The sequence below is a fragment of the Chelonia mydas genome, chromosome 10 (assembly GCF_015237465.2).
Source record: "Chelonia mydas isolate rCheMyd1 chromosome 10, rCheMyd1.pri.v2, whole genome shotgun sequence".
In the NCBI taxonomy this organism is placed as follows: Eukaryota; Metazoa; Chordata; order Testudines; family Cheloniidae; genus Chelonia; species Chelonia mydas.
The window spans coordinates 51,849,486-51,863,854 of NC_051250.2; the positions used below are offsets into that span (position 1 = coordinate 51,849,486).

General features: G+C 37.4%; 1 protein-coding gene across 5 annotated transcripts in view; it reads left to right on the top strand.

Moving 5' to 3' along the window:
• The window catches only part of VPS13C (vacuolar protein sorting 13 homolog C), a 192,168-nt gene that overhangs the window by 77,084 nt on the left and 100,715 nt on the right, over positions 1–14,369 (top strand). For 3 of the 5 annotated variants that reach the window (XM_027828023.3, XM_043524468.1, XM_043524467.1), the window contains 8 exons: positions 1,796–1,915; positions 2,984–3,087; positions 5,697–5,864; positions 9,462–9,766; positions 10,166–10,313; positions 10,974–11,082; positions 11,559–11,692; positions 13,662–13,818. In XM_027828023.3, coding sequence (XP_027683824.2) covers positions 1,796–1,915; positions 2,984–3,087; positions 5,697–5,864; positions 9,462–9,766; positions 10,166–10,313; positions 10,974–11,082; positions 11,559–11,692; positions 13,662–13,818 — 1,245 coding nt within the window. The remainder of the gene's footprint in view (positions 1–1,795; positions 1,916–2,983; positions 3,088–5,696; positions 5,865–9,461; positions 9,767–10,165; positions 10,314–10,973; positions 11,083–11,558; positions 11,693–13,661; positions 13,819–14,369) is intronic. The other 2 variants (XM_037910913.2, XM_037910916.2) reach the window with 1 other exon arrangement.

Genomic DNA, 14,369 nt, shown 5'->3' on the forward strand with positions numbered 1-14,369 from the left:
TATGGTGAGACGAGCAGCTGAGCAGAGTTCCCAGCGGAAGCAGCTCTGCGAGACCACCAGGAGAGCAGAGTGCCAGCGGAAGCGGTGGAAGATAACGGTCATATAGAGGACCTGCGAGATGGATTCAAAGCATCAGGAGAGCAGAGTGGCAGTGCAAGCGGTGGATGACGACAACAGTTAGCAGTCCTACTGCACCGTCTGCTGAAAGCAGTACGGCGCCCGCACAGAAAAAAGTGCAAAACGATTGTCTGCCGTTGCTTTCACGGAGGAAGGGGCGACTGATGACCTGTACCCAAAACCACCCGAGACAATGTTTTTGCCCCATCAGGCATTGGGAGCTTAACCCAGAATTCCAATGGGCGGCGGAGACTGTGGGAACTGTGGGATAGCTACCCACAGTGCAACCCTCCGAAAGTCAACGCTAGCCTCGGTACTGTGGATGCACTCCGCTGACTTAATGCGTTTAGTGCATTAGTATGGGGACACACACAATCGACTGTATAAAACCGCTTTCTAAAAAATCGACTTCTATAAATTCGACCTAATTTCGTAGTGTAGACATACCCTTAGTAAACAGGAAAAAAAATCGAAATGTTTGTCACCTGTGTTGTCTTCAGTTGGGCTTTTTATTCCTATATATGCTTGTTTAAGAGCTGCTTCACATGTGGCTCACTCAAACTTTGAGGTATGCCAATGGCTTTCTCTCTCTGCTTGTGGAATAAAAAGTAAGGCGGGATCTTAATCCTCATTGCAGGGTTATACACAGAGAGAAGAGGCACACGTTGCTTTCTGCAAGTAGTTATTAACTTAAGAGCTCGGTGCTGAACTAGAAAATGCAAGAATAAACTTTTTCTGACGAGACTTGCTGAGTACGTAGCGTGTTCCTTTTTTTAGCCTAATGAAAATCTCTACTTGCTTTTGGAGCATAGAAGGAAAAGAAGGAGAAATCCCAAGACAGTTGGTGACAGAGGCAACAGTCTGTGCCAGCTTCCCAAGAGCTATAAAATGTACATGGGCCAAGAAATGGACTAGTCTGGCAGAAGAGCAGTCTAAAGCAGTTTATCAAGCTAATGATCTGTTTACAGGTGATAGGTTCGCTCCTTCTGCAGACCAGTAACAAAGTTACTGCACAGATAACTAACAAACTATGAGCATTTAAACTTCAGTGTTGAGCATTACTTTTAACTATGTCAGTCAGCACTTTTATTAATCAACACAAATATTTAGTCTCAAATTTTAAGAAAATCCTTTCTTATCCAAGCAATAAAATTTAATCCTGAAAATAAGGCCACCTGTACATAGAAGATGTAAATTGATAAAAAGCTCACGGGTTTTCGTAACTAGAAAATATTTATCAATCACTGTAACAACTCATATTTTATAATTGATGTTTTATAAACAAATTAGTTTAATTAACTTTGACTGCACTTAAGCCTAATGTTGCCACACTTGATTTCTCTAAAATTGTTGATCCACCAGAGGTAGCACAAGTGGGTGTGCTACTTTCAACAGGGCTCCAGGCAATTGCTGGCATTTAAAACATATCCTATAGACTAGATCTGAGCAGCTTAAAATGCTATTGGTCATCTGGAACTCTGTCAAGATTAGCACTGCCATTGATGGTATCAGAAATGAAGATGAACCAGAGGCAGCAGTAGTAGGGGTTCTTAATTTAAAAAAATAAAAAGGTTAATCTTGACACTCCCTTTGTCTACTTGACAGAGGCCAAAGAGCTTCAAAGTATATTGAAAACAAACAAACAAAATGCATTATGATATTCTTTGTTTTTACTTAGTAGTGACCAAAACTGCCAAGGATAAGGAAGTTATTGACTTCAAGCTGTTTGCCAAGTTGGATGCCTTCTGTTTAAATGTGTGTGATGAAAAGAACAACATTGCTGAAATCAAAATACAAGGTAATGGCTTCTTTAGTAAAGAAAGTGATTACTGGACTTGTTAGTAAATTAGCGGTAATTTCTTTAATTACTTTTTACCAGGTTATAAAGTATATCTTACCATGGTAAGTGTGAACTTGAGTTCTTTCGCTTCTTTGAGATCTATTTCTGGTGCCCCAAGTATGTATGCTGAAGCCATCTGGTGCCCCAAGTTTTAATTTTTTAATAATCACACGTGATGTAAAACGTTTCCACTATGTAATATGTAAATAAAGAAAATTTAACTTACATTATCTGTGATGTCACATTAACACTTCCTTAACTGAATAATAATAACCAGCTCTTAAAAAGCATTTTTCATCCATAGATCTCAAAGCACTTTACAAAGGAGGTGAACATCATTATTCCCATTTAAAGATGGGGAAACTGAGGCACAGGGCAGGCAGTGACATGCTTGAGGTGACCTAGCAGGATTAGAACAAAGGCCTCCTGAGACCCAACACAGTGCTCTGTCCTCTAGACCATACTGCATCCAAACACATAAATACAGACAGGAGATGAGGAAAGGGACGTGGGGAACAGTTCCATTAAGCACAGATGTGGGTGAATGGTTGTGGTGTTAAGTCAGAATGGAGTTGATACCTTCTCTTGGCAGATAGGAACCGTTGTCCATAGACTTTAAGGGGAGGCTTGAGTATGAAGCTAGAGACTCTGTAGCTGACTGTTAGACTTGTAGTTAAACTTTGTGGTACAATCTGCATTTGTATAGACATTACTGAAAGCAAGCAGCATGGGATCTGATTCTGAAGTGCAAAGAATGCACATCTCTATCTGCTGCTGGATAAAACACATTTTTGTTAGTCAGTAGCAAGACAGAAAATAGAAGCGTGTTTCTCTTCAATACCTGCAATCAACAAGGAACAAATAATGGCAAATGGCATACATTGTTTTAAAAATAACAACTTCTTCAGAGCTCTTACAGGAATTCATTTACTATCTATCATACATAAAACTACTAGACAAATATTTCTGAAACAAATAATGCTATTCGGTAATTTGGAGTAGCACTTACCTCTCATTCTCTTGCAGGTGTTGATTCATCGCTCATTCTTCAGCCAAGTCACACTGTGCTCTTTGCCCGTCTTAAAGACATAATTGTCACAGATGTTGATTCAAGGACTATTCATAAAAAGGTATAATTCATGATAAGAGTATTCCTATTTTACTTGATCCTTGGTTACTTTTATGTATATAAACCATTTGTGACAGAATAATTCACCCGACTATCTTTAAATATTTGATTTGCTAAATTCTAACAAGATAAGATGTTAGAGACACCAGGTGGGTGAGGTAATAATTTTTATTGGACCAACTTTTACAAGATATTACCTCACCCACTTTCTCTGTCTTGGGACTAGCAAGGCTATAGCAATGCTGCATACAAGATTTTGTGTGTAATATCTAGGTAGAACTGTAAAATGTGAAACCATTGGTAATACCTTTTTTAATGTTTATTAAGTAGTTCAGTGGGATAGCATTCTCTCCTTCAAGTAGGCTTTACATGTAGGTCTACAGTGGTGAAGGTTTGCAGGTCTTCATTGGTGATTCCAGAAATTGAATTGTAGGTGGTATTGATCTTGAATCACAAAAACTTCAGTTTGGCACAATAGCAGTTATGATTCATGAGTCCCAAGCACCGGGATAGCCAGGGAATATTGCAGGTTTCAATAAAAGTGAAATTGCAGAGTTATATTTGGGCAGTTGCATAATGTCCTGTCTTTGTGGCTCAAAACATTGAGTTTCAAGGGAAGTACATTGACATGAAAACTTACTGAAAGTTTACATCCCTTCCCCTTGCTAACCTAATGGGAAGCATTGTCACAAATCAACAGATGGATTTAAGGCTCGCATTTGGAAGATTTTTATAAAATATGGATAATTGTATGTTTCCTAAGTCTTGCTACCAGTTTCCTTCTTGCTACTATATAACTATATAAATAACTATAATTATTTCACCTACTGTGGTAATTGTCATAATTTTCACATTTCAGATCATTATGCTGAATTGATTACTGTTTGTACTCCTTTAAATAAAAATAAATAAGCATTTAGATAGGAGTAATATTGGGTTGGTTCTTAATATTTTGCCTACAAGATTGAAAATGACATGAAAATCCAGCAACATGTAACTTGCAACTTCTCAAGGAAGAAGATCACATAGTTCCCAACAACCTTATTTGTCTTACTGCATATGGAGTTACATTAAGACATTTAAAGGTGTGGTTAAAACAATGGAATAATAGAACATTCTAATTGTTTCTCTCCAAACATTGAACTGCACTGCTATGTTGTCATCGTTGATTGCATTTTCCCCCTTCAAAAAAGAAAAAGAAAAAGAGGAGGAAAAAAATGACCAGAGATACCAGATTTATTTGATGAAGGAAAGTCAAATATATATTTTGATTTTTACTCTGACTGCACATATATCATTTTAAAATTAGACTTGCTTTTAAGTTGTATGCCATAAAGAGCAAAAATTACAAGCGTCACAGCTCCGAGTTTGACAGAAGTGTGGGGCTTTTAGTGCCTCCTTAATAGTACTAAGAAAAGGAGTACTTGTGGCACCTTAGAGACTAACCAGTTTATTTGAGCATGAGCTTTCGTGAGCTACAGCTCACTTCATCGGATGCATAGCATATCGTGGAAACTGCAGAAGACCTTCTGGTCTTCTGCAGTTTCCACGATATGCTATGCATCCGATGAAGTGAGCTGTAGCTCACGAAAGCTCATGCTCAAATAAACTGGTTAGTCTCTAAGGTGCCACAAGTACTCCTTTTCTTTTTACGAATACAGACTAACACGGCTGTTACTCTGAAACCTGTCTTAATAGTACTGGAGATTCAGAGGACTTTGGGGGAAAAAATTATTATAATGCAAAACAAGTCCTAGGGGATCAAATTTTGTCTGCAGGTATCGTCACAAAATATCCGTGTTGCATACATGGATAAATGAGGAAAATGGTATACTGTGCACAGACAGTATGTTGTCACTATTCCATAATTTCTTGATACTTAACCAGTTACTCTTGGACTTAGAATGCAAATCAGTTCCTTATTGATGTTCATGCCAAGATTGAAGATTAAATGAGGACAAATTACTGGATTATTGCAGTGCTGTGTGAATATCTGACCATTACTTTAAAATATTTTCGTGATCATAGGTCTGAAATGACATAGGAATTCTTAACTTTCTAAACTTAATTCTTAAATTTCAGAAGAGCTAAAATAAATATCTGTGCTCTAAGCATGAGAAATTTCAGAAGTAAGAATTGTTTATATTGTACCTGTATATTGAATTTTGTATCATTTTAAAGGGCTCCTTAATTTTAACTGGAGCATGGAGTGTTTAAATAGACTTTGTGAATGAACACTCTTAGCTTGGCTTGACTTCAATATTAAAACTACTGCATGCATGTACTACATTAGAGACAATCACTGAAAAAGCTAAATTGTCTACAGAGGGCTTAAAATAAAAATATTTTGTGGTTATGAAGACAAACTAGCAGATGGATTTGATATTTGAAAAATGGATGTGCAAATTATTTTTAACGTGAAGTAGAATCTTTTGAGTACCCATTTCAGACTAATGTATGTGCTATGTCTGTTTACATATTTAGTTTTCTACTTTATCTATTCATAAACCTTCAGAAGGGTAATATGAAAAATAGATTAAAATTTTGTTTTGCACTTATTTGAGAACTGGGAATAGTGATGTGAGGTTCCTGTACCTATGTCTTCTCCAGGCTGTCTCTATAGTAGGAGATGAAGTCTTCAGTTTCAACCTGGCACTGTATCCAGATGCTACTGAGGGAGAAGCTTACACTGATATGTCCAAAGTGGATGGTATTGTCTCTCTGAAAGTGGGCTGCATTCAGATAGTTTATCTTCATAAATTCCTCATGTCACTTCTGGTAAGATTGTTGATTGTACTGAATTACCAGTTCAGTGTTGTCTGAGTACCTCTTCTGTATGAAAGCCACTGGTAACTTGCAGTTGCCATTACAAAAAGGACAGATTTACTGTTTTAAATACATACGAGGAGGACAAAGGTTAGATAAAGCATTAATTTGTAGGATAAATTCTTAATTTTAATATCTGTTGAATTTAAAAAGCTGATGTTGATCTACAAGTGCTTGAAACTCCTTTTACAAAAATGAGACATGGTGGTAATCCAGAATTGAAACGTGTTTTTTCTGTCTCAGCATCACACACAGTGACTTAAATGCATCATGCAAACCATTATTAGAGGTGATTTTCTCTTGCAGTTGATTACCTCTACCATAACCTACAGCTCATGAGACTTATTTCTATTTGCTTTTCTGCTCTTCATAAAATGGATGAGTTAAATGTTTTTATCTAGTTTACAGGATGCAAACTGTCTTTCATTACGTGGGATGTACTACAAAGCTGATGTCATTAGGATCTGTGTTCTCCATGTTTCAGAACTGTTCGCTGAAAAATGACTTTTTAAAATGCAGTTAATTAATATTGTTTGGTTTTAGCCACATCTTGGGTTTCTTTAGCTGACTTGTGAGCAAAAGAGCAATGTTGCTGTGCCCTGAGGTTAATGAGTTTTGATTCTTTTAATGAAGGCTGGCAATTTGTTGACATAAGAGTGAATCATGGTAAAGAATTAGGGTTGTTACATTTGGGAAAATAGCAGAATGGGGACCCCTTCAATCACTGGTGAACATTGTTAAAATGCCAGTTTAAGCAGAACAAGCTGTTTACACTGTTACTGAATGATGTTCTGGACTGAGTGTTCAATAGTCCCATTCTCTTATCCAGCAAAATGCTTAATCTAAGAGATCTCTGGGGAAAGTTTATATTCCAAATTTTTCCTCTTTTGCTTTAACTAATGCACAGCATTATTTTGTATGTATTCTTTTTACAAGACCTTTACAATTTAATTTGTGGTACTTCTAATTCTGAATGTCCCAAGAAAATGGAAACAAATTCTTTTAGGAGTAATAGAAACCACTGTACCTTTTGGTCTCGGCTGAGATAGTCAAAGCTGAATGTCCAGTTTACATTGAAACAATTTGAATGCCTAATTTACATGAACACTAATAAGACCTGGATGTCCAAATCATTCAGGTGTCTGTGAAAACACATTAATAGTTTGAAGAAAAATAACTACACTTTTATAAAATTGTGGAATATTGGTATGGACATGCTTAAGGGGAAAACATTTATTTTTTTAATCTGGAAATTAGGAAATAATGCTGATGAAGAAGAGAGTGACAGATCAATTAAATGTGCCCTGCACAATGTTGTTGCTGAATTATCCCCTAGCATATGCATGTATCTTCCTTTAGTAAAACCATAAGAAACAAATGTGTGTTCTCACTCTGGATCACAGATGTTGTTAAATCTAAAATTATTAGAATTGCCAGTATTTTTTCAATATACCTTTTGGGAAGACACTGAAGAAGCTGTCATTGACTAAATTTGTTTCGCAAACTAGAGGAAAGAGCATAAAGCTTAATATTTTTAAAATTAGTTTTCAGTTTCACAAAGTTGTCTCTGTTGTTGCCTGTGTCTGTTTTTCAAATTTTCTGTATTAATTGTGACAAAGTTCCTCCTCTACCTTGGTGGGTCTTGTGCTTATTGGCGGATTTGCTCGCCTTGGAGCTTTACGGCAGCCATCAGTTTGACCGTTTTCGTGAACCCACAGTCCAGGTCAACTCCTCCTGTGTCTGATCAGGAGTTGGGGGGTTTGGGGGGAACCCGGGCCCGCCCTCTACTCTAGGTTCCAGCCCAGGGCCATGTGGATTGCAGCTATCTAGAGTGCCTCCTGGAACAGCTGTGCGACAGCTACAACTCCTTGGGCTACTTCCCCATGGCCTCCTCCCAAGACTTTCTTTATCCTCACCATAGGACCTTCCTCCTGGTATCTGATAATGCTTGTACTCCTCAGTCCTCCAACAGTATGCGTTCTCACTCTCATCTCTTAGCGCCTCTTGCTCCCAGCTCCTTACACATGCACCACAAACTGAAGTGAGCTCCTTTTTAAACCCAGGTGCCCCGATTAGCCTGCCTTAATTGATTCTAGCAGCTTCTTGATTGGCTGCAGCTGTTCTAATCAGCCTGTCTGTCTTAATTGTCTCCAGAAGGTTCCTGATTGTTCTCGAACCTGCCCTGTTACCTTACCTAGGGAAAAGGGACCTACTTAACCTGGGGCTAATATATCTGCCTTCTATTACTCTCCTGTAGCCATCTGGCCTGACCTTGTCACATAATGTTAACTTTATTCACTATCTATCCATGCGTTGATTTCTTGTTGTGAAAGTGGCACGGAGATGGGGTGTGTGGCTTGTCTTCTCCCAGTAAGACTGGGAGGTGCTAGTGAAAACGTAACTGATTTTGTGCCAGGCTGCACCTTTTTTCACCTCTCAGCAGACATGCTCCTCAGCTCACCTCTTGCTTTGCTTGAAGAAGCAACTTGTGTCTCTGGCTGAGGTGCTATCTTGGCTAGATCCCTTGTTGCCTTAGCTTTTAAAGTACCCAGACTTGTCCACAGGAATTTCACCAGGCACAGACAGGCCACTAACTTGCTTGGTAAAGTCATAGAAATCCATCCATCGAAGGGCTGGCATCCTAGAATCCTCCTTCCTGGTATTCAGAGCTCTCTGTCCATGGCCAGGAGACCCATCCTACAAACTCAGGCACTTACTGTCTCTTTTCAAGGGATCTAAACTCTTTTTGCATGGGTTCTGGACCTAACCATCGAAATGTCAGAGAAAGTCTAAAACAATTACCTTCCTATTACAATTTCTGCTTTCCACAATAACCAGGAGATTTTGTTCCCACACTTCTCAAATCACTAAATTGAGTAAGATCCTCTGACAGTTATTTCATTCCCATAGAACTCTTAAACTTCATCTAGACTGTACCAAATAGAGGAGGAAGTCCCACTCTGTCTTTACTCAGCTCCAGTTTCCAAGGAAAAAGAAGAGGCCTGTGGATTACCTCTCTGGCAGCTTCTAATTTTGCTTTCATGTAGCTTTTTACATGGTAGACTCATGATTAACTTAAAGCTTAAACACAATTCCACTATATTAGTTGCCACCATGTGAGAAGAAAGAAGATTGCAAGGACTAATCTGAATTGATCTGTACCTGTGGCACTCTTGCTATAGGAGAAACAAGTATCTTACCTGTTGTATTTTTCCATGATGAGGTGACATTGATGTAGTTACTCACCATTTAGGTACTGGCTTGAATTGCTACCAGGGAGAAAGAATCAAATGAATAGACATGTCACAAAGTCACCAAACTGAAGAGCCTTCTTGTAGGGAATGGGTGATAAGGGTGTAGATGAGTGCAAAAAATGCTTAATTCTGATTGACAGATAACCAGACATATCTGATCTGTCAACCCATATTATCTTGCCATGGGAAAAAGTTAACAGATAAGAAACTTGCTTTTCACCATTAGTTATACAAAAGGAGAGCAGCTAAGTTGTACCTTAATTTTTTTCTTTCTACCCCCTTATATTTGTTACAGAACTTTCTGAACAACTTTCAAACAGCAAAGGAGGCACTGAGTGCTGCTACAGTTCAAGCTGCAGAAAAGGCTGCTACTAGCGTGAAAGATCTGGCTGAGAGGAGTCTTCGCCTTTCAATGGATATTCATCTGAAAGCGCCAGTTATAATCATACCTCAGTCTTCAGTGTCCCATAATGCTGTCTTAATAGATCTTGGTTTGATCAGGGTACAAAACAAGTTTAGCCTGGTACCTGCTGAAGGCTGCTCACTTCCTCCAGTCATTGATAAAATGGATGTGCAGCTCACAAAGCTTAAGCTGTCTAGGTATGATAGTTGATTTTACCATCTTGAACTTGAACTGAAAATTCAACAGTTAATTATTAGTAATTTACCTGCTATGAAGTTATTTAATATAACTTCTCTGTAGTTTAGAACTCCATGGGATAGAACAAAATATTACTTTTAAAATATTGCTTAAATTAGTTGGTGAATTTAGGATAAAATGATGGTGTTTATTTTTTTCCATTGTGAAGATAAGTAAAGCTGTAAATCATTTAAATAGTGAGTTGACTGAGAACAAAAGGCAGCATCACCTCAAATAGTGTTCTATTTATGAAAATATAAATACACTTCAAGAATGTTTGTATTTGAGCTTTTAGTTGTTTTTTGAAATGTCACAACATATGGTTTGTTTCATATTTTTGTTGGTTGTTTCTTTACTAGGACAATTATACAGCCTGGTTTTTCACAGCCTGACATTCAGATACTTCATCCTATTAATCTGAATCTGTCTGTGAATCGAAATCTAGCTGCAACTTGGTATCACAAAATTCCTATGTTGGAAATCAAGGGGCATCTTGACACAATGAATGTAAGTATTTTTTTTTTAAACAGACTACTTTCTGATTGTGTTGTGTTGATAGTGTGAACCTTTACATTGTTAACAATTCCATAAATATTCTTTGTTTTAAAAAAAAAAAGTTACAGGTTGGTTAAATCTGTGCAGGTTTATTTGGATCAAGAAGAGACTCATCATGTTGTATTAGGTTTAGTTGGAATTAAAAAACAAAAAACAAAAAAACTCTTTAAAAATATTTACTGCGTGAGAATATTGAACTAAAATACTGTTTTTTAAACTGTTAAAGAAAATACACTGTAATCAAGAATGTGTGTACATTTGTATAAAAAGAAAATCCAATGAGTTTAAATCTCATAGCCATCTTGTAGAAAGAACATGTAAATAAGACTGAATTCCATTGTAGATAGTCAGGTTCCTTTTCACAGTCCTAAAAAGTCATTACCCATAACTTGTGTGTTGTTGTTTTTGTATTTCTTGGATGGTCACATCTAGAGCTTATGAAAGCCATATTATTGTGATGTTTGATTCTTTTGAGTGGTACTGCTGAGTGAGACATGATAAATAAAGAGTAATATATTCCTGCCATAAAGAGCTGTTTTGCTGATATAGGTAAACAGTAGAAGGAACAGATATACAATTCATTCTTAAAAACATAAAGCTGTTACTTTACAGGTTATTTTAAGTCAAGAGGATTTGAATGTTCTGCTTAAAGTACTGACAGAAAACCTTGGTGAAGCAGATGAAATGTTAAGTAAAGCAAAGCCAATAGTGCAAAAGGAAGGTAAGAAAATTTCTCTTCTGCAATCCTCAATTTTAAATGGGTGTTAGTCTTCATTAAATTTTCAGTGAAAGTGAACAGTTAAATGTAAATGAAAAGCAACTGTAACTCTTTAAGCCTATCCCTAATTTTTACTACATAATTGTTTTGCTCTCTTGCTTTCTTGTCTTATGTATGTATGTTGACATTGCTCATACTTAAACATATATTTCAAAGTGAAAATATTGGAAGTAAAAATGAGAAATGTTATGAACTAAAAATTCATGTGGATTTAGCCAATATTGTCATATTGTGAGAGTATTTGTAATCAACAATGCTTCCTTCTTCCATTCTTTACTGAAAGGCTCAGTTGAAAGAAATTTTGTACATTTTCACTAAAAATCTTTAAATATATAAAATACATAGAATGTGTTTCTTGTGTGAAATGAATTGTAGTAACACTTCCTTGAATGAAATTAACAAATCATTGAAAATGGCAGGAAAAATTAAAGGAACTGAGATACCTCTGTCAACACAGAATGAGAGTACTTCAGGAGAAAGCTTACCTGGTACAACAAAAGTAGCATTACGTGAAGATGTAACCAACATGCTCCTTAATTTTGAAATCAAAGAGGTATATATTTAACTGTACAATATCTTGCTTGTGTCTGACTGGGAAGACCAGGTTTTGTATCCCTCTGTGGCTGCTTTGCATCAACCAGGACAGAGTAACCATAAAGCCAGTTCAGCAGGATATTCAGATTGACCTTGGTTAAGGATATCACTAGTGGCTGGAACTCACTCAACTCAATGCCAGCTTCCTGGTCCCCAGTGTAGCACCTTCCCCCGGCGCCCCCCGCAGCAGTTCTCAGCTACCTGTCTGCTACATGTTCAGCCAGTGAAGAAATGTTGGTAAGAGATGGATGCTGCTATGGAAAAGAATAATTTCTCTAGGTAATTTTAAATGGACCCAGATCAAATGTAAATATTGACAACCTTGTGCTTTTGACTTTTTGCAATATCGGAATGTTGTGTGTCAGTCCAAATAAAATAAAACAAAGCAAAACCTTGGATTCCAGCAAAGAAATCTTGTGGTATCCAAAATAGTCCCTAGAATCACTGGTTTTTAGAAGAGTTACAAAATGGAAAATAAAAATTCTCATCCTCCAAGAGAAAAGAGCCTCTAAGTTTTTCATTCAGTCAGACTTAATTACATGCTCTGATTCATAATGTACATACTGGCCCATTTTTTCTCCTTTTCTGAGAGGGTGGGGGAAATCCAGGAGCTGTAATCTGCTGCCTGATCTGTATTATGAAACCAATTTGTTTTCCAGAGACTGTCCAAATATGAAATGTTCTGGCTCTGTCCCCAGTTCTGTTGTAAACTGGATCATGCTAACGGCTGTATTAACTTGATCCCCTTACCTCTGGCCACTGTGGGGATATACACTAGCTGAGAATTGGCAGAATACAGATGCCCATGACAGGGTTTGGGAAACAGTTGCCATAGGATCAAGCTGGTCTGCTTTACACCATCTGAGATTTTCCCCTATGCCAGGGATACTCTCACTTCTTCAGTTAGGGACGGATTAGGTCTCTTTGTGCTTCATGCTGCAAAATGGCCAGAACTGGGGATAGAATCTGGGTTTTAACTCATGATTGTATTTGAAAATAGGGGATAGCTCATTTAAAACATTGTCGTTTTGATTATAAGGTTCTATGTCTCTACTCCTCCTATGTCCCTCCCAATATTTTTGACTCACTATAATTCTTGTGCTTTCTTGTCTTCATGCCTCTTATCATGCTGGCCCTCTACCTGGAATGGTTTTCTCATAATATTCTAACAAGCACTTTATTATTTTTCATCTACCTCCATAAAACTGACTTCATCCTGCAATGCTTTCTACTACCTCATCAATCTCTTACCCAAAATTGCTGTACTCAGGATCTGGACTCATGGTGGTTTTTCCCCTTAGCTCAGATCATAAGATGCTGAGGGGTAAGCACTGTGTATTACTGAGATGGGGTACATTGATGGTGGTGTTAAGGTTATTTTTTAATCATCTTGATTCTAACTGGAAGAACAGTTATTTACTTGCACATTCTGTTCATTCACTTGAGGATTTAGATACATTACTCATCTAAAATGGCACATGGTTCACATTAGTGTCAGTTCCCCCCTCCTTGCCCCCAGAGAGAGCAACTTGGTATTTTTCTAAGTTTTTATTTGCTTGTTTTGTGTACAGCACTGAACAAAGTCTTACACTAAAGAGTTTATAATATAAAATTTGTCTAGATAAGACGAGGAGAAAAAGCCAGAGAAAGAGAATCTTTTTCTCTTTTCATACTTTTTCAATAGCTTGTAAGTGAAAATTTTTCTGGAGGGATTTTACAGGTATAGTGGCTTGGCTAAGTGGAATTGGGAGAACATTACATACATATAGAGAAGTATGGAAAAAGCATAGATACAGGCATGTGTGAGGTAAATAAATAAGGTGTCAAGGCTGGCATTGCTGATGGAGTAGAGTTGTGGACATTATAATTACCTACTATAACCAGTGAACTATTTTATTGGAATATAACCTTAATTTATCCCCCCCTAGGTTGTGGTAACCTTGATGAGACAGATGCAAAAGGAGGGGCATCCCTTACATATCCTAACTGTGCTGCAGCTTGGAACTGAAACCAGAATTGGAAACCACGATATGACTGCAACAGCATATCTGAATAAAATTACTTTGAAGTGCCTTGAATTTACTGGTAGGTGCATTGTAACTTGGCACTTTTTATATAGTACACAAACATTATAGCAATAAGGTTGTACAGTTAAAAATTTTAGAAGTGCAGAAATGAATTTCTACAGCAACATTAACTTTGTGACATTGCCCTTAGGTAATGGTGCTTCACTAAGTCAGTCTTTAATAGTCTAAGGGCTTGTCTTTGGTGAAAAAGTTAGCTTGAGTTAGTACACTTAAGCTAGTTCAAATGGAATAATAGCTCCAGTGAGAGCAACCACACCGCAAACCAGCACTTGAGATACAGAGTGATTAGGTTAGCAAATGATGAGTTTTAACTCATGCTGCTGCGTTCTCCGCAATGTTGGAGCTTCAACCCTTTCTGTCGGGCCAGCTAGCTCGAGCTTAAAGCACCACTTAATTTGAGCCAGATGGTTTTGAGTATGAGTCTGACTAAGAACAAAACTCAGGTGATAGCTTGAGCTAACAACACAATGAAGACAAACTGTCAATTTAATTGTGCAACCTTAATATTATATAGTGTAATAATTATTTGATAGCTGTACTGTTTCCAAA